Raw genomic sequence first — 18709 nt, forward strand, 5'->3', positions numbered from 1 at the left:
AGAAGCATCAGTTCTTTTATTCCTTCTAATTGATCTGTGGGTTTTGGCCATCTCTGTGGAACTTAGTCAACAGGGCACAGAGATGGTAAAATCCCAGCCTGGGGCTAAGCCTTCTCTTCCTCCTCTTTCTCCCTCCTCTCTCCAAATGTCTCCCCTCAATTCAGAAAAGTCTCTAATCTCCTCTATGTGTGGCAGGAAAACCATTCTTAAATATACCAACACATTTCTCCCAACTTTATACTGTGGGGTCTTCAACTCTCAGCTCTACGTCCTTAAGTTCTGCTCTTGATTTTGAAGCCAAATTCTGTTGTGATCCCCACCCAACTCTGCACATGCATGACCCCAGGATGGAGGGACTCCTTAAAAGGGGCCCTCCTTACCCCACTTTCATCGCCACTCTGTGACTCATTAGCACATAGCCACCTAGCTGACTACTTCCTCTGGGAAGACCTCATGGAAGAAGAAACATTAAAATAGGGTTTTGAAGACGGAGCAGAAGTTTGTTAAATGAAGAAGCGGGATGCTGAGAAATGCAGTCCTGCCCCAGTCTCTGGGATGAAGAAACAGGAGGAGGGAGGGGAAGGAGTTGGTGGAATGCACTTGGGTTTGGACTGTGCAGAGCCGTATGGGAAGAGCACAGACCCTGAGGTCAGATGAAGCTGGGTTCAGATTCTGGCACTGACTTTTACTAGCTTGGTGGCCCCGTGCACATGATTTAACCTCTTCAGTTTTCCTGTCTTCAGTGGTAGAGTGGGGACATGAATGCCTGCTTAGTTAGGCTCAGGTGGGGAGAGAACAAGGGTAAGAATCACACCACACAGAGCCCAGCATCCAGAGATGCCCTTTTGCTGTGACGGTAAGACAGTTCCCCAAGTCTCCTGATCAATATGGGACAACCCTTTAAAGCCCCTAAAGTTAAAAACAAAACAAAACAGTCATTGCTATGAGACCAGATCAAGTTGTAAGCACAGTTTATTTCCCTCTGTGGTATGAGAGACAAGCCACCTGCCAGGGCCTCTAAATACCAGGTGGAACTGTCCCCTGGCCTGGAGACCCAGCCCAACTCATCATACCTTCAGAGGTGGCTTTCTCCTCAGGCTGCGGGCGGGGGGTGAGAGAGGGAGCACTGAGAGGCCAGGGGAGGTCCTGAGCCTCCCAGGGGAGGGGGCCCCCACAGCTGCCGCCTGCGGATGCTGACCAGGGTGCCATGGGCTGGTCTCAGGTCTCCCTTGCAACTCCTCCAGCCCTGGAGGGTGTGCAGGGCTGAGGCAATAGGGCCTCCAAACAGTTCTGCAGGCAGTTGGGGTCAGGGGACATGCCTGACTTAGACTTTAGACTTCTGGGAGCCCATGGGGAGCTGTAAGTGTCTTAAATGTCATCTGGTTCAACACTTTCTTTTCCGGGCGGGAAAACTGAGGCCTGAAGACATGGCAGCAGATTATAGAGCTGGTCCTGGGGCCTGGTGACCAGAGGCCAAGCCACTGCCGTTTGGCTCTGTGACCTCTGCAGCTGGACTCAGTTCTCCCTTCTGGAGGATTCTGGGCTCTCTGAGCTTAATGACTGTCCCAAGGCCTGAGGGCCAGGGCGGCCCTTGAACCCATGTCCCAGCGAAGCCAGGGTTTCCAAAATGCGTAGAGAGAAATCCAGGGCGGCATCAGGAGGCATTTTCTGATGAAGGGCGGGGCCCAGGGAGCAGAGGGACACATACCCTTGACATCAACTAGCTTTTTTAGGAAATAAACCACTGAGGGAAATGTGTGGGACAGACATCCCCGGGGACTCCACTCGGTACCACAACATGAGAGGACTGGGGTGGCGGGCTGCCACCAGATAAACAAGGCGAGGGTGGGGAGAGGCTCGGCCGGGGATGGCGGGGTCGGGCGGGTGGAGGAATGTGGGGAGGGGGGAAAGGGGGACGGGGGAAAGTGAGGGAGGCTGGGCTCCAACCCCCAGAGCGATCGTCTACTCTGAAGATTCCTTGGGTATATATGCCACATTATCGTAGGCGGGGGGAGGAGAGGCTGCGGGGCTGGGGATGTTGAAGTCTGTGCTGAAGGCATTCGGCAGGAAAATCACAGGCTGCAAAGCAAAAGAGAACAAACCCCGGCAATCCTGGTGGCTCCGGCACCTCCAGGGAGCTGTTGCAATAGTGCTCTCTTGTGGGTATTGTGAGAACAGCGCCCTAGTAGTGAACGCTCCAAGGATGAATTGGCCCCACTCATCAGTTCAACTAAATTTCCAAAAAGTATTTGCTGAGGTCAACTATCATCTGGGCATTGGAGGTACAGCAGCGAAACCGACAGGAGTCTCATTTCTCTAGGAACTAAGGTTCTGGATTTCTTTGTCTCTGGACAGCCCTACACTGGTTCAAGGCTTGGATACCACAGCGCCGGCATCCCTGCAGCCTCTTTGTGGCAGCTTCCCTGCCTCCAACCCCTACCTCTCCACCCCGCTCCCTGCCCCCACAGTGGGCAAACCCTCTAGATTCATTTCCCTGAGCCCCACTCTACTCACCCTCCCCTCTGAGCGTACAGGCCTCTGCTCAGACTTTCAACAGCTCCACACCTCGTTTTGCACACACCCACTTCCCAAGGGGGACCCCGACCCCGCCCCCGCCCGCACTATGGCCTGCATGTTTGTTTCCGCGGAGGCTGACATCCAACTGGTTCCCTTGCCATGGAGGCCCTTCCTCCATCCCCTCTCTGTCTACACTGTCCTTCAGTTTGGGGGAGACGGAGGTCAATGCCCACCCGAGTCATGCTGCCCTTCCTGATGCCCACGTCTCTTGACCCGTGAACTTCTGGAGGGTCCCACTCATCCCCGAGAACGATCTCCCTCGTCCCCAGAGCCCGCCTTCCAGGGCTCCGCGTCCAGGCGCAAAGAGCAGCAGGTCCCTTGATGCTGGCGCGCCCCCGTGGCCACCCACGAGGAAAACCTTCCCGCGGAAACTCCTCTGAGTTCCCGGATGTATGAGTGGGGCGCTCTTTGCAGGGCGGGGGGGGGGGGGGGGGCGCGGTGTGAGGCACTCACCGCGTGAGCTTGGGCGCGAGTGGCTTGGCACCCAAAGTGGGTGGCAATGACTGCAATGAAGAACTCCAGTATGGTGAAGATGGTAAGCACGGCCAAATAGCCCCTGCCCACATCCTGGGGACCAAAACCCACAGTCAAGGCCAGCCAAGAATTCTAGAACAGAGGAGGAAAGGGGGCCCAGAGCAGTGAGAATAATGTGCCCCAGATCATACAGTCAGTTGATGACAGAGCTGGAGCGGGTCCCCCTGCTGTGTGACATGTACTCTCCCTTGAACTCAAGATTGCTTCTCTGCGACCCGCCCCCTCCCCCAAACTATGCCCACCCTTGACGTAGGGTCCTGGGGTCCATATACACCTGGGGGTCTCTTGGGATTGGCAGGCTCTGCTGATGCCCAGGGCCCTACAACCTCCCTTCCCCCCACCCGTGCTGCCTCCTGGATGGGCTGTTGCTCTTCTTCAAGTTTTCCCACTCCTGGGGACGTCAGACAACACACCCAGTTAGTGACACCAAAATCCATGAGCAGAATGGCCGTCCCTGCAAAGGCCGCCATGGTGCTGAGAATGTTGGTCCCCAGACTGCTCCTCACCTGCAGGGGAAGAGATGGAGGGGAGGCGGGAGGAGGGGAAAGGTGGAGGTGGGAGGGGGAGGAGGGACAGGAGGCCACAGCTCTGCCCCTGGAGCCTCCCACAGCAGGTCCTCACACCCATGCCCATACCTGCGTCCTCCCTGACCTCCTTTCCTCCTGTCCTTCCCCAGGGACCTCAGGCGAATGGCCCTGTTGACCACCCCCTCCCCCCCTTACCTTGCATCCTCTTCTTAGAAGCTGCTGGAAAAGGGGCCCGACCTCCTTCATGGCCTCCCTAAGTGGGGCCTGCAGAGGCTCCTTGCCCACCCATTACTATGCTCCACCCCTCAGGCCGAGCATCTTGAAGGTGAAGCTACCCCATGGGCAGGGATCGGGGGAGGCCCTCTGCTATGGACACTGAGGTTGGGAGAGGTGTTGGGGTCAGTTCCACGTGGGCCCAGGCAGTGGCTGGCAGAGCAAGCACTGCAGACGCCTGCGGGGCACCAGTTAGGGGAGATGCAGGGGCTGTGAGCCTGAGGTCTGGGGAGCGAAGGTCCAGGCCTCGTCCTCATCCGGAGGCTCTGGACTTGGGACAAGTGGACCCCTGGGTGGTCCAAGTGATGGCTCAGGGGTCACCCTCTCCATGCTGCTGGAATCTGATGCTCTTTTGACCCACTAGCTGAAGCCTTCCAGTTAAACAGCCCTAGCCTTAAAGTGGGGACCACTCATGGGTGGGCTGGGGACTGCAGGATTTGCTCAGGTTCAAAGACCCCAACTCCTCTTTTTTTGGATGACAGGGAGGAGGTCGTTGAGATCAGAGCAGCCTTACACATAATCAATTAACTGATGATAATCCTGCAAACTTCTGTTGAGCACCTGGTGCCTGCCAGATGCTGTCCAAGGTGCTGTGAGCACGGGACAGAGTGGATCAGCCCTCTCTCCCCGCCCCCATCCAGACTTTATAGCCTGGGGGTGGGGGGTATAGGTTTGATCTGAGGGTTCCCTGTGTCCTGTCCTGTCCTATTACAATCCATTCTCCACCCAGCAGCTCTCAGGAGTGTAAATAGAGCACTGATTCTCCTGCTCCCTGGTGGCTCAGACAGTAAAAGATCTGCCTGTAATGCAGGAGACCCAGCTTTAATTCCTAGGTGGGGTAGATCCCATGGAGAAGGGAATGGCAACCCACTCCAGTATTCTTGCCTGGAGAATTCAATGAACGGAGGAGCCTTGTGGGCTGCAGTCCATGGGGTTACCAAGAGTAGGGTGCAACTGAGCAACAAGCATTTTCACTTCTCCTGCCCACACCCTGGGCTCCAACCAGGGTGCCCTCCCACTGCCCTTAAACTTGACCCAACCACGAGTGTCTCCCCACCTTTCCCTCTTGGCTTAGTTCCTCCCATTCAGCCCCTGGTTTGCTGTAATCTGAAGTCCTGGCCCCTTCTCATCCTCTGGTCTGGATACTGGTCTCCAGGCTCCTGTGTGGCTGCTGCCCTCTGAACAATGGCTCAGCGACACCTGCTCAGGGTCTGCAGACTCTCCCAGCTGAGCAGAATCCCTCATATTATCCCTGGGCTTTGTTCAGCACTTTTCACTCTGTAAAGACCTTATCTGTGTTTTTTGTTTTGTTTTAGGTGGGGGTGGGGGGTTTCTTACCAGACATTAGAATGTAAGCTCCATGAGGGCAGGGACTTGACTCTGGTGCGATGCTCAACACTCTCCTATCCAAAGCCTCCATCGCTCCCTGCCCGCCCCCCGCCCCCAATCACCCGCAGAAGGCATGGAGCTGTCTGAGATGTCGACCCAGTGCATCTCTAACTTCTCTGCACTTCCCTTCCAAGACTTTTGCCCTGGTCAAGTGGAGTCACACATAGTTTCCATGGTGACCCTGCCCACAGTCCCTCCTTGCATCCTCACGCTGTTCCTTCAGGATTTCTCAATCCTACATGCCCACCAAGGCCCAGCTCAGCCATCTCCTATTCAGGAGGGCTTTTTGCCTCATCCCTTTCTCTGGGCCATGAGCACTTCATCTGTGGACCCTCACTTTCTGCCTCTTAGGGTATTCTGAAAGTGTGTCTTGGTTTCGTCTCTCCTGTAGGTAGGGCAGGGACTGTGTCTGGCTGTCTGGGTGTTGTCCCATGCCTGGCCTCCAGCAGCCCCCTATGGAGTGCTTGCTGAAGGAGCATCTTTGGAGGCAGAGCAGAGTGGAGCCTGGCTGTGGTTCCACCCTCACCCCGGGTCTCCCATTCAGACTTACCAGGCAACTGGTGTGGTTCTTCTCGGCTGCCACTGAGAGGGACCCCGAGATGATGAACTGTGTGGGGAAGTGGGTATCCTAGTGAGGCTTCAGCCAGGACACTGGGCAGGGCACACCATGCCTGGCACTGTCAAGGCCATGGGTATCAGGGAGAGGCCAGCAGCCTCCTGGATGCCACCTTCTTGGCCTCCTGGCCAGGCACTTGGGATCGCTCTGTGAGGGTGTCCCATGGTTACTAGGGGCCCCTGTCCAGGGAACTAGGGCCATGGCTTGCAAGATGAATGTTTTCATTGACATTGTGTCATCGATAGGGAAGGCATTGCTCCTTCAGACATTCACTCATCAGACATTTCCTGAGCAGCAGGCATGTGGCAAGATCCTAGCAGAGTTGAATAAGACAGACAAGATCTCTGCCCTCATGAGGCTTCTATTCTAATTTGGGAAGATGGACACTTAGCAAATAAACAATCAAGAACGCTTAGAAGTTTGAAGGAAGGAAGCCGGGTAACTACAGGTGTTTGGTGTCCTTAGCCCCTGCCTTCATCTCCTTCATTCCATCCTCTTTTGGGGGGAGCAGGCTAAGCTCTATTCTGGGAGCTTTCCACACACGGGAGTGGGGTCTCGGTCAGGTCATGATTAGGGTTTGTGGTGAGAGTTAGATTTAGGCTCAGGCCCCCACCCAGGAGCAGCTGTGCCCAGGAGAATGTGGTGGAGGGTGAGCCTGGGCACAGCCCCCCGCCCAGATGGCCCAGGCACTCACGCAGGCTCCACCCCAGAAGGGGACGCCGCCTTCGATGAAGAGCATCCCCACGTGGCCGCGGCGGACCATGAGCAGCACGCCGCCAAAGCCCAGGTGGATAAGGCCGATGAGAATCTGGACGGTCTGCGGGGAGCGGACGGCGGCTCAGCCAGGAGGGCGCGGCGGGCTCCACACTGCCTCCTGCCGGCCGCAGAGGAGAGCGTGCAGGGCCCTGCAATCCCGCTTTGAACCCTCAGCAACTCGTAAATCAACTCATATTCCCTTCTTTTAAGGAGACATCATTATAACAACTGTGAAAGACACGGTATTTTAAGATGGAAAGCCAGTTCCCCACAGCTTTCAGGACCCACCCTTCTGTTTCCATGTCTCCACGGGTTTGCCTTTTGTTCTGACCAGGTCTCAAGCATACTCTGTTGCTACTTGGTTTCTTAGCCCTCGTGTCAATGGCTCAGCATTCCCTGCGCTGTCTGCCTCACCGCTTCCTTCCTTGTGCCCCTGCAGCCTGCACAGATATCTCCTTGGGTGTTTTTCTCACCGGAGTGTCATCGGTGCATGCCAGTCACGTGCTGGAGCTCCTGCCTACCAGCTGGACTCTGGACTTAGGTTTTATATTGATTAATCAATTAATTAAAGGAGTGGTTTCCCAGCACCCCACTGATTCATTCTCAGAAGAGGGATGGTTTTCCCAAGGATGAGAGCAATGTGGGCTTCTGGTTCATGCTGCCACGTTTCTTTCTAAGTGGTTTTTGTTTTTGTTTTTGTTTTCTGTTTTGTTCGTTTGTTTTAAAGTATTTATTTATTTGGCTGTTTTGGGTCTTGGTTGAGGCATGCAGGATCCTTCATCACGCAGCATGGATTCTCTAGTTGGAGCATGCAGGCTGCAAAGTGCACAAGCCTCAGTCGTTGTGGCAGGCAGGCTGTGGGATCTTACTTCCCTGACCAGGAATTGATCCCTCGTCCACTTGCCTTGCAAGGCAGATTCTTAACCACTGGATCACCAGGGAAGTCCCTGTTTTCCGAATGGTTTTGGTAACAACTGAATCTGAGTGGAAAGGGACATTGACAGCTGCTGAACTCAGCCTCTGTCTAATCCAGGTGGTGATGGTGGTTCAGTCACTAAGTCGTATCCAACTCTTGCCACCCCATATACTAAAGCCTGCAAGGCTCCTCTGTCCATGGAATTCTCCAGGCAAGAATACTGGAGTGGGTTGCCATTTCCTTCTCCAGGGGATCTTCCCAACCCAGGAATCAAACCTGGGTCTCCTGCATTGCAGGCATATTCTTTACCGATGGAGCTACAAGGGAAGATCCTAATCCAGGAAACCTATCCATCTCCTGACTTCTAAATGGACTCCCTTAGTGATGAGGTGCTCACTGTGGTCCATTTATGGGCAGTTCAGGCTGTAGAATCTATCTTAGGATCACGTGCTATATATATGTATGTCTTCCTAATACGAGAGCCAAGCATTTGTACATTTATAAAGGTGTGACCCCTTGAATCCTCTCTTTCCTTCTCTCTTTGGTCACATGTCTTCCATCTTTTTTGTGCCCTTTATGGGATCACGTTCCAGCTGCCAAGGCTGCTCTCCTCCTCTGGTCCTTCCCCTGCTACTGATCAACACTGCTACTTCAGTTACTCCTCATAAGACACCGGCTGCCACTTACCAAATGCTGGTCTGCACTAAGCGATGTGCTGGGTGTTTTACAGACATTATCTCTTTTAACCCTAATGTGATGAGGTAGGTATCCTAAAATTATTATCCTGATTTCAGAAATGAGGAAGTTGAGGAAAATGAGGTTCAGAGATATTCAGTAATTTGTGCGAGGTCTCCCAGCTAGGATGTGGCAGGCCAACTAACTCTAAAGCCAGTATTCTTCCTGGCTGACACTCCCTAGAACCTATATATAGTTTCTCCTTTTTATATTTTTCAGCAATTTGCATTTGTCTCAGCAAAGCCCTTTGCGGGTCATTGTTTCTCAGAGTCTGGTCTGAGATTTCCAGTCTCTAGCAATGGATCCACCATCTTTGTCCACTGCTTCTAGTCCATTCCTGCCCCAGCTGGTGCAGCCTTTAGGCTTCTAAGTTCCAGCGTATTCAAACCCGAGCCTTGGGCCAGCGACTTAGTGTTGATGAGCCTAAGCTCCCTAATCTGTCCAATGGGAACTATGATCCCTGTCTCACAAGTGGTGATGAGACCCTAAGGAGACAATGAGCGCAAATTCCTTGGCCCAGTGTGTGCACCTCTCGGGGGCACTCAGTAAATGAGAGTTGTCATCTTTGTGGTCATCACCAGCATCATCATCAATTAAACTATGTTTTCATCTTCCACTAGGACAAACTGAGGCCAAGGGACAAGCTGCAGACACTCCGCATATAATATATAGATAAATATGTATATCTATCTATCTGTCTATTTACTGTCCCTCCAAGAGATCAATATCTCAAGGCCAAGGGCTGAGTTTGGACTGTCAGCCCTGCAGGAGCCAAGAGCTGGCCCTGGCTACCACTTCAGCTTCATTTCATCTCCCTCCTTCCTCTGCTTATTACCTTCCAGCCATGCCCACCTTCTATTTTGTCTTTGAACAAGCCATCTCAGGGCCTCTGCACTTGCTGTTTCCTCTACCTGATGAGCCAGTCTCTGTCCCCTCACTTGGCTGGCTTCAGCCCAGCATCTAGATTATTAGCTACAATGTCATCTCCCCAGACAGACCTCTCTGTCCATCTTTGCTAGTGTTGCCCCTCCTCCATGGTCATTTTTGACCTCACTGCCTTATTTGGAGTTATCTCAGTCATTTGTTCACTGGTTTACTCTCTGTCAGCTCTGCAGAATGGTCCTTGTCCGCCTGGTGCATGGCTGTGTCCTGAAGTCCTCACTAAGCATCTACCAATTGCTGCCCTGGTGGCTCAGACAGTAAAGAATCCACCTGCAATGCAGGAGACCTGGGTTTGATCCCTGGATTGGGAAGATCCCCTGGAGGAGGGCATGGCAGCCCACTCCAGTATTCTTGACTGGAGAATCCCCATGGACAGAGGAGCCTGCAGTCCATAGGGTCGCAAACAGTCAGACACGACTGAGCGACTAAGAGCAGCACATTATCTCCAAGGTGCATGAGTGCTCCGTCCTTGCCCAGCACCTATCCCCCACGTGGTCAGAGAGGCTGTTCTTACCCCCAGAGCCTTGGGCTCTCCGGTCAGGAATGTCTCCCCGGGCCGCAGGTCCGGTGGTTGGGTGACCCGTGGTGTCTGCGCCCCCAGCGGCGGCTCCTCGTACTGCATGATCCCTGGAGGCTGGCACAGGGAGGTGGGCAGGATGGCTGGGGGCGAGCGGAGGCCGCTGGCGTTGCTGGGTGGGATGACGACAAACACCCCATTGCTGGAGGGAGCCGTGGACATCGTGCTCAGAGAGCCTGGGAGACAGAGGCTCCAGGAATAATAATGATAGTGATGATGGTTACACATTTGCATAAGAGATTATCAGTTTATTAACAACCTGCCTTCCTACCCCTGTTCACTGCAGTCCCCAGAGGCTGGCACCAAAATCTCTGCTCAGTGAAGAAGGGAAGCTTCCCTCAGGGAAGAAAAGGGACGTCAGAGGTCAAGGTGAAGCAAGGCCAAGGCTTGAATCCAGTCTTTTTGACCCTAGAAACCACATTCTCCATCTCTGCTATTATTACATGGAAAGGACCTTTAGGAGGAACATGCATTTAAATTGCCTTCTTTGCCCAGAGAGGGCAAGTGACTTACTCAAGGACACACAGCTAGTGCAAGCTGGAGCTGAGCATCTCTGCACAGGGGACTGGAGCTCACCCACCACTTCCTGTCCCTTAGCGCAGGGCTAATGAGCTTGTGTAAATAATCCCCCTGGGTGATTTCCTGCTGTGGGAGCCTTCTTCTTGGCCACCTAAGCAATCACCATTATCCTAGACAAACCACGCATGGATTATGGAAACTTTATGCATAGCTGGCCTGAGCAAATGCTTTGGGGAAACCCACCCAACTGTCAGGAGAGGGACCAGCAGAGGGATGAACCTACAAGATTATACAATGAAATGAAGAACAGGCATCCTTCTCATTGGCATTAATTGGTTCAGCACATGACTTTGCAGATAGAAGCTGGGACTTGAATCCTGGCCCCTCTGGGTATCGGGAAACCTGGAGGCAAGATGGCCACCTGCCCCAGTCTCAGTTTCCTTATCTGTAAAGTGGGGATAATAACACTGAGAGAGAATCTCATAGGGTTTGGTGTGAACTAAAATAACACACAACCTTGAGAAAAGCCATCCTTCAGAGTCTAACCGTGACTAGGGATCAGGCACAGGGTCCATGCCCTCAAGGAGCCTTGTGTCTGGTGGGAGGAGCAAGAGAAGCTTGTAATTCAGCCCAACAGATGATGACAGCATTGACTGAGCCCCCTTTGTCAGAGTGAAGGGATCAATCCTGCACTCCACTCTTTGGAATACTAGTTCTAAAATGCTTGGAATAAAAGTTAATTTAAAATATACAACTATACTCCAATATAAATTAATAAAAAAATAAATAAAATACTTGGAGTCCACAGAGGAGTGAATTACCAATCAATGGGGCCTGAGTCTGCCAACTTTCTACTTCCTCATGCAAGTTCATTTAAAGAAATCACTCACGTTCTCACCATCACCTGGAAAGGATATTTAGCACCAGAGAGGGAGGAAGGGCATAATTTTAGAATAAAAGAACAAAACCTTTAGGTGGAACACATTTAACTCGGTGCTGCTTTGCCTGTAGAGTCGTCATTTCATCAGGGACAAGGCTCACTGGTGGCTCAGATGGCAAAGAACCCTCCTGCAACACGGGAGACACGGGTTTGACCCCTGATTCGGCAAGATCCCCTGGAGAAGGGAATGGCAACCCATTCCAGTATTTTCGCCTGGAGAATTCCATGGACAGAGGAGCCTGGCAGGCTACAGTCCATGGGGTCGCAAAGAGTCGGACACAACTGAGTGACTAACACTTTCAACATAGGTGAAAACCGTGCCTGGGGCCCATGGCAATTTGGAGCGTATCTGAACACTCTCTCGGGTCCCAAGAAGTAGCACCATGACCTACACCCTTCCTGGGCTCTCCGAGGGGGGCCAGAGCGGCCTCAGAAGGGAGCACAAGCGTAATTAACGACATCTCTCCCAAGGTGGGTGGTGAGAAACTTGCTTAAACTGAGACCTCACTCCCCCTTAGATGAAAAGAAAACACCTACAAAAATAGGCTCTCAGCTGATGTCGCGGGTTAAGAGGCAATGAAAGTGTCACAGAGCTGCTGAGACTTGAAATCTCTCTCTACTCACCCCTCTGAAGCTGCCATCAGCACAGCCGCACCATCAGGCCAGGGACCACCGTCCTGTTGGGTTCCAGAGGCCACCTGGCCCATGCCCCTAGCTATGTGCCACCCAAAAAGAGACTCTATTTTCCTTGTGAATGAATGTGAATGAATCAGTCACCTTTCCATAAACCCTGATGCACATGTGTCAGGGACAGGCAGGTGGAAAAGAGGCAAAGTCATGATCCCCTGTATCCAAGAGCCAGATACCCACCAGGGGAACGGCTGCCTGGGACACAGGAAATACCCAGACATCAACAAGGCATGATATGAGTGGCGTCACAGCCTTCTGCAGTTTGTGGAGTCCTCATGTGTATGGGAACCAAGGACCCTTATAACAGCCCCTGAGGTCAGTGTTAATCAGCCCATTTTGCAGACCAGTAAACTGAGGGTCAGAGCTTCCCTGGTGGCTCAGTCAGTAAAGAATCCACCTGCAATGCAGGAGGCCCAGGTTCAATCCCTTTGTCCAGAAGATCCCCTGGAGGAGGGCATGGCAACCCACTTCAGTATTCTTGCCTGGAGAATCCCATGGACAGGGGAGCCCGGCGAGCTACAGTCCATGGTGTTGCAAGAGTCAGACACAACTTAGTGACTAAGCCATCACCAAACTGAGGGTCAGAAATTGTGCAAGTGGCTCAGGCCATGGGCCTTGAAATTGGACATAATTGTCAGAGATGTTAAAACAAAAGTTTCAGCTGAGTTCAGATACTGGAGTGAGCTGTGCCACAGACGACCCGGTAGAACTTGTCAAAAAGCAGGTGGTCGTGAACCTCCTGGGTGACTTTGCCACCTTTGCCTATATGGCTGGGAATGGAGACTGACAGTGGATTTTGGAGAGATTATTTAGAGTGATCTGAGTCTAAATACAGAGGAAGGGAAGTTTTTCTGTTCACCTTGAGACAAAAGGGAGGGGCTGGCTTTATGGACGCTTGGAGAAATTGATATGCACTCCTGCATTTTGGACCTCCTGTGATTCTGAGTTGAGGGAGAGGTTTTGACGGGAGATACACAGGAGAGAGAACCACGCCCCCCCAGTGATGAGGGGGCACATCCAGAGATCCGGTAAAACACCTCTGCAGAGAAACCAGCTCAAACACTGCCAGCCTCAAAGGAGGGCCGTGGGTGCTTGCAAGAGCAGCAGCTAGTTCCCCTGTCCCTTCATATCCTCCCTCTGTCATCTGGCCCTGGAGAAACTGCAGTCAACCAGCAACCAGCTGGGGGTAGGGGAAGCTGGTGGGAAAGCGAGGGGGAGGGCGGTCCTCCAGGTCCTCTTCTTACCTGCCGTGTGCTGGGCTGAGAATCCTGGTGCGCTAAACCTCCTTGTGACCCAACAGGAGATCAGACCCTCCAGTGACCAAATCGGGGCTGTTTGCCTCATGTGAGAGCAGCCAGAAGAGCACAGTGACCATCCCAGTTTCAATCTCACATAGTTGCTGTGAGTTTTAAAAGAAGCAGTGCCTGCCTTGCGCCCAGCACAGTGCCTGGCATGTAGGGGGCAACCAGTGCTTCTAGTCTCTGTTGCTAGTAACATCCTTATGAAGTAGGTACTATTACCATTTTGCCAATGAAGAAATTGAGCTCAGAGATATTAAGTGATAATAATCGCCATCCAGTGAATTATTCTTTGTGAGCCTCAGTTTCTCCATCTGTAAAATGGGTCCCTAAAAATCCCTTTTGGTGCTCAAGCCCTGCTCCTGTGGAAGCTGGGGTAAGGTGAACTGTCTTCTCCCTGCGGGCTTCTCTCCAGGACCTTCATGGGCAGGCAAAGACATGGATAGCTCAGGAGAGAGGGCTTATTACCTGTTGTTTTGAACATAAGCAAGGTGACCTGCCCAGGGTCACATGGTCAGGATAAGGGATGGAGCTGGGATGTAAACCTAGGTCTTCTCACTCCACCTCCTGCCCTTTCCCAGTTCCCTGAGGCCCCTCTGATGTGGGGGCCACACTGTTGGGACACAGAGCTGCACAGAGAGCCCCAGGACACTGACCCCACTGGCTTCCCTCCCCGGAGCCAAGGTGCCCTGGTCCTACACTGGTTCATGGACCCACAGCCTCTGACTGGGCCAACTCCACCTCTCAGCTGCCTGGACTTGTGAGTGTCTCTGAGCATCGACTTTACTCACGAGGCGCCAGAAGCAGTTTTGTTCATTCACAGTGACAGCAGCTGGGAAGGGGAGGTGTTACCAGCTGGAGGAGAGAGGCTCATGATGAAAGGCAAAGAGCACTTCTGGAAGGGGAGGCACTGCACATCTGGGAGGGGGTAGCTTTCCCGAGTGGCTGAGATCTCAGGCCCCAGGGGGAAGAATCCAGTCTACTCCTCTGCCGGCTCTATCAGCTGCAGGCCCTGGGGCAAGTTGCCTAACCTCTTTGGGTCTCAGTGTCCCCATCTGTCAAGTGGGTAACTGTGATGTTGGTGGGAGATGCTCGAGTCTTCCAAGGATGCCCCATCTACTCCCATTCCCCCCCACCCCCACCCCCTGGGCCCCACCTCTGTATCCACAGGTAGAAATTGGTCCCTTCTCTCTAAGTCTGAGCCTGTGGTGTCAGGCTGGCAGGAAGCTACTGGGCTTCTCCAATCCCAGCCCATTCAGGACGGGTCAGGCCTGCTCTGCTGTCCCAGAGATGATGCTGTCAGATGCACACACATGTTGGAGGAGGGCGGGCCTCCCCCCACCCCTACTGCCTGGCCCTTCTGAAGGTTTCCACTATGCTCTGCTGCCTGCTCTGCATCAAGAGCCTGGAGGACAGCCCCTTCCCCTTGCTGGGCCTGTGTTTCCTTATCTATAAAAGAGAGGCGAGATAATATTTGCCCCTAAACCCCTTGCCAGCTCAGAATCTGCCAGGTCCTTCTCTTTCCTTGGAGAAGGGAGGGACAGGGTTGGAATCACCTTTCAGCTTGCCTGAGGGGAAGGGTGGGGGTTGGGGTAAGGAGGGGAGGGTAGAGTAAGGAAGGGGAAGGTGGGGGAGGGTGGGGAAAGCTGAGAGGAGGATTCTGGTTCCCTGAGATGACGGTTGGGGGCCCAGGGTCTCGGGATACCCGAGTCTTCTCAGTGTTTTTGAGGAGAGAAGACCCACGCCCTTTCTTTAGCCCAACACCTGGCCATGGTCCCGAGCTGAGGGTCCCCATCAGAGGGAGGCCAGGAATTCAGAGGCCTGGGAGCTGTCCTGCCCACTTAGTGCCGGGTGGGGAAGGACCGGGGTCACCACCGTCTCTGCCCAGTGGTCTCCTTCTCTCTACTTGCCTGGCGTCTGGCATGCCACTGCCCCAGGTCCTCTGTCACACCTCATGTCTCCTGTCTCCCCCAGGTTCCTGTCTCACCCCACGTTCCCTGTCTCGTCCCAGGTCCCCTGTCTCACCCCAGGTCCCCTGTCTCACCCCACGTCCCCTGTCTCGTCCCAGGTCCCCTGTCTCACCCCAGGTCCCCTGTCTCACCCCACGTTCCCTGTCTCGTCCCAGGTCCCCCGTCTCACCCCAGGTCTCCCGTCTCACCCCAGGGCCCCTATCTTGCCCCAGGTCCCTGTCTCATCCCATGTCCCCTGTCTCGCCCCAGGTCCCCTATCTTGCCCCAGGTCCCTGTCTCGTCCCAGGTCCCCTGTCTCGCCCCAGGTCCCCTATCTTGCCCCAGGTCCCTGTCTCATCCCAGCTACTGGGCTTCTCCAATCCCAGCCCATTCAGGACGGGTCAGGCCTGCTCTGCTGTCCCAGAGATGATGCTGTCAGATGCACACACATGTTGGAGGAGATGTGTGCATCTGAGGACCTTGCCCCAGGTCCCTGTCTCGTCCCAAGTCCCCTGTCTCGTCCCAGGTCCCCTGTCTCACCCCAGGTTCCCTGTCTCGTCCCAGGTCCCCTGTCTCGCCCCAGGTCACCTGTCACACCCCACCTCCCCTGTCTCATCCCAGGTCCCTGTCTCGTCCCAGGTCCCCTGTCTCACCCCAGGTCCCCTGTCACACCCCACCTCCCCTGTCTCATCCCAGGCCCCTATCTTGCCCCAGGTCCCTGTCTCGCCCCAGGTCCCCTGTCTCACCCCACCTCCTGTGTCTCGCCCCAGGTCCCCATCTCGCCCCAGGTCCCCTGACTCACCTCAGGTCCCCTGACTCGCCCCAGGTCCCCTGTCACACCCCATGTCCCCTGTCTTGCCCCAGGGACCAGCCTGGGCCTTGCTCCTGGAAAGGCAGGCGTACTCACCCAGCTGTCACCGCCGCCTTGCCCGCTGCTGCCTGCTCCCCACTGCCTCTTCTCTCCGGCTGCCCCTCCTGAGTTCACACATGCTTGTGTGAAAGCCTTGCTATTCGTGTGGGGCTTGGAAATCCTCTGCTGTGAGCTGCCGCCTCTGGGAAGTTCTCAAGTCCCTCCCGGCTCTGTGGCCTCACCCATCCGGCCTGACCCACCCAGGGGCCCAGGAAGCTGCTGCTGGGAGCATGGGCTCCCGGGAGCAGGGCCCCTGCGGGCATCGGCTCTTTCCCTGGATGTTCAGAGGGCGACTAGGCCCAGAGGGGCCAATGGCCTGCTGGGGTCTGACACTGTGAGTGTCAGAACCAGGACCTGGTCCACAGGGGTCCCCATCAGCCTCCACCCTCTTGCTGCTCAGGATGGGGGAAGACTGAGAGTTACCCGGAGGAGGTGGCCTGACTTCTTCCAGCTGAACTTGTCTGATGTCGGCGGAGAGGGGCCAGGTAGTCAGTCCCCCCCTTACCCATGGCAGAGCGCAGAGTGTGTGATTGTAGGAGTGAGTGTGAGCAGGTATGAGTACATGTGTGTGAGGGCATGGGCACAGAGAATTTGTGTGAGTGTACCTGAGCTTGTGAAAGCGTGTGTGTGTATGAGTGCATGCATGTGAACATGTGTAGGCATGCATACGTGCCAGTGTGTGAGTGTGGGTATATGAGAGTGTCTGTGAGCATGTGACCATGTGTGCAGCTGTGGCTGTGGTGTGTGAGTATATGGGGCTGTGAACTTGTGTGAGGGTGCTTGAATGTGTTAGCATGTGTGACCGTGAGTGTGCATGTCCACAGAGTGGTTGTGAGTGTGCATGTCCACAGAGTGGTATTCGAGTGGTGTGGGTGCAGAGGATTTGTGCACCAGTTTCTAGATTCAAGTTCTCATCAAAATAGCCCCTGTGACCTCTGGGCACAGTCAGGGAGATGGTGTCAGGGTGGACTGGAAGGGCATGGCCCTGGCCGGCTCTCAGCTCAACCAGGGATAGGACAGTCTGATTGCAGAAATGGGCCTGGTTCTCTTTCCCTCTGTGTATCCACACCTCCTTCAGCTACAACAGGAGTCTAGTTCCCCAAACCCTTGGACCCGGGCTGCCTTGGGTGCAGCAGAAGTGGCCGGTGCCAGCGCTGACCTGAGGCCTCAGGAGGTGCCACCTGCTTCTGTTCTCTTCAGGAAAATAGCACCTGCCCCGCAGCATGTCCTGGCCAGCCTAGAGGAGGACGAGAGCCAAGCCAGCCCAGGAGCAGAGCCAAGCCAGCCCAGCTGTGCCCGCAGAGGCCCCAGAGTGTGAGAGAGCACGGCCAAGGTCAGCAGGGCCATCAGCTGACCCTGAGCTGAACACAAACACATGGGTGAGCCTAGATCAGAGCAGGAGTCCTGCCCAGACAACCCAGTGACCGGTGAGCAAAAATAAACACTTATGGAGGAATGCCACAGAGATTCCATGGTTGATTGTCTTGTGGTCCTTCTCTGGCGATAGGTGAATGAAGACGTGTTCTCCTGTGGCGGCCCCCTTATCTCTCACATCAACAACTCCGTAGGCCAGGGACCAAAGAAGCTGTGCTGACCCTTTAAGAACCAGGAGCAGCCAGAAAAATGGAAGCATCCAGACTCTAAGCCCAGCATTAAGCCCTACCCAGTCCTTTCCTACAGCTGGTGACCCGTTTTCCTTCATTATTTGGGCACTGTGTGCAGCCACCGTCTCTAGCTGATTGACTCCTTGTTTTTCCTTCTGGGAATGCTTGATTCTTTCCTGTCATTTACCATTTTCAGAATAATGGGAGTGCCCTAACTGCCTCCACAGGTGATAAAAGATATTTTTTTAGTATCTCTATGAAGGCTCATGTTCCAACACATCACAGGCATTGTTGTTGCTATTACTATTTTTGCTATTGCTATTATTCTTGAAGTTCAAATTGTTCCTTTTTAAGCCAGTGGGATCCCCTTCAAACTGGCTTTGTGTCCTTCTGAGATGTCCCTTGTGGAACAGTTTCTGAGTCTCAGTTTCCTCACAGGCTTCAAATATCTACCTGTATTATTGTTGGGAGATGAAATATTTGTTTCATGAAATACAGCTGCTGTATACATGTTACTGATGGTCCTGCCCCTTACCCTCCCAGCTCTCCCTCCCACCCTCACTTTTTATATTAGAATGACCTCTGGAGCCACACCATAAGGGCTACACAGTGGTCACAGGGCCTTCTGATGATCAGTGACACAAATGTGTCATCCAGGGCTTGTGGCTGGGACGCTTAAGGCCATTAGGTATGATGGGATGGGAGTTTCGCACTCCTCACTCTTTCTTTTGCTCCCTCTTCCTTACTCCTAGTAGAAAGAGAGATGCTTGAGCAGAATCACTTATTGCAGTTATGCTAGGAGCAGTTGTCACATTAGCAAGAAAGAGGTTGGTTGGTCCCTTGTTGACACATCGATTGGAAGTAACTCTGGAGGTCTGTAAGGAGCCACTGCCACCTTCCATCATTTTTAAAAACTTAATTAATTAAATGTTTTATGTATTGATATGGCCATGCTGG

General features: G+C 53.8%; 1 protein-coding gene and 1 long non-coding RNA gene across 4 annotated transcripts; one reads left to right on the forward strand and one right to left on the reverse strand.

Moving 5' to 3' along the window:
* Window positions 1-964: 964 nt before the first annotated feature.
* Window positions 965-16235, reverse strand: MS4A15 (membrane spanning 4-domains A15). 3 transcript variants are annotated; one of them, XM_055583398.1, is made up of 6 exons: window positions 9780-10032; window positions 6611-6733; window positions 5851-5907; window positions 3525-3617; window positions 3031-3144; window positions 965-2079 (listed from the first exon to the last, which is right to left on the reverse strand). In XM_055583398.1, the coding sequence occupies exons 1-6, from the start codon at window positions 10002-10004 to the stop codon at window positions 1963-1965; spliced, it is 729 nt and encodes a 242-aa protein (XP_055439373.1). In that variant the 5' UTR covers window positions 10005-10032; the 3' UTR covers window positions 965-1962. The 3 variants fall into 3 exon arrangements, with proteins under 3 accessions (XP_055439373.1, XP_055439371.1, XP_055439372.1); XM_055583396.1 differs by lacking the exons at window positions 965-2079; window positions 3031-3144 and adding an exon at window positions 16146-16235 and having other exon boundaries at window positions 3147-3617; XM_055583397.1 differs by lacking the exons at window positions 965-2079; window positions 3031-3144 and adding an exon at window positions 11330-11430 and having other exon boundaries at window positions 3147-3617.
* Window positions 16236-16353: 118 nt separating this feature from the next.
* Window positions 16354-18412, forward strand: LOC129653665 (uncharacterized). Its single transcript, XR_008715185.1, has 3 exons — window positions 16354-16633; window positions 17349-17575; window positions 17656-18412. It is a non-coding gene; the product is annotated as an uncharacterized LOC129653665 (long non-coding RNA).
* Window positions 18413-18709: the final 297 nt, after the last annotated feature.

The sequence above is a fragment of the Bubalus kerabau genome, chromosome 5 (assembly GCF_029407905.1).
Source record: "Bubalus kerabau isolate K-KA32 ecotype Philippines breed swamp buffalo chromosome 5, PCC_UOA_SB_1v2, whole genome shotgun sequence".
In the NCBI taxonomy this organism is placed as follows: domain Eukaryota; kingdom Metazoa; phylum Chordata; class Mammalia; order Artiodactyla; family Bovidae; genus Bubalus; species Bubalus kerabau.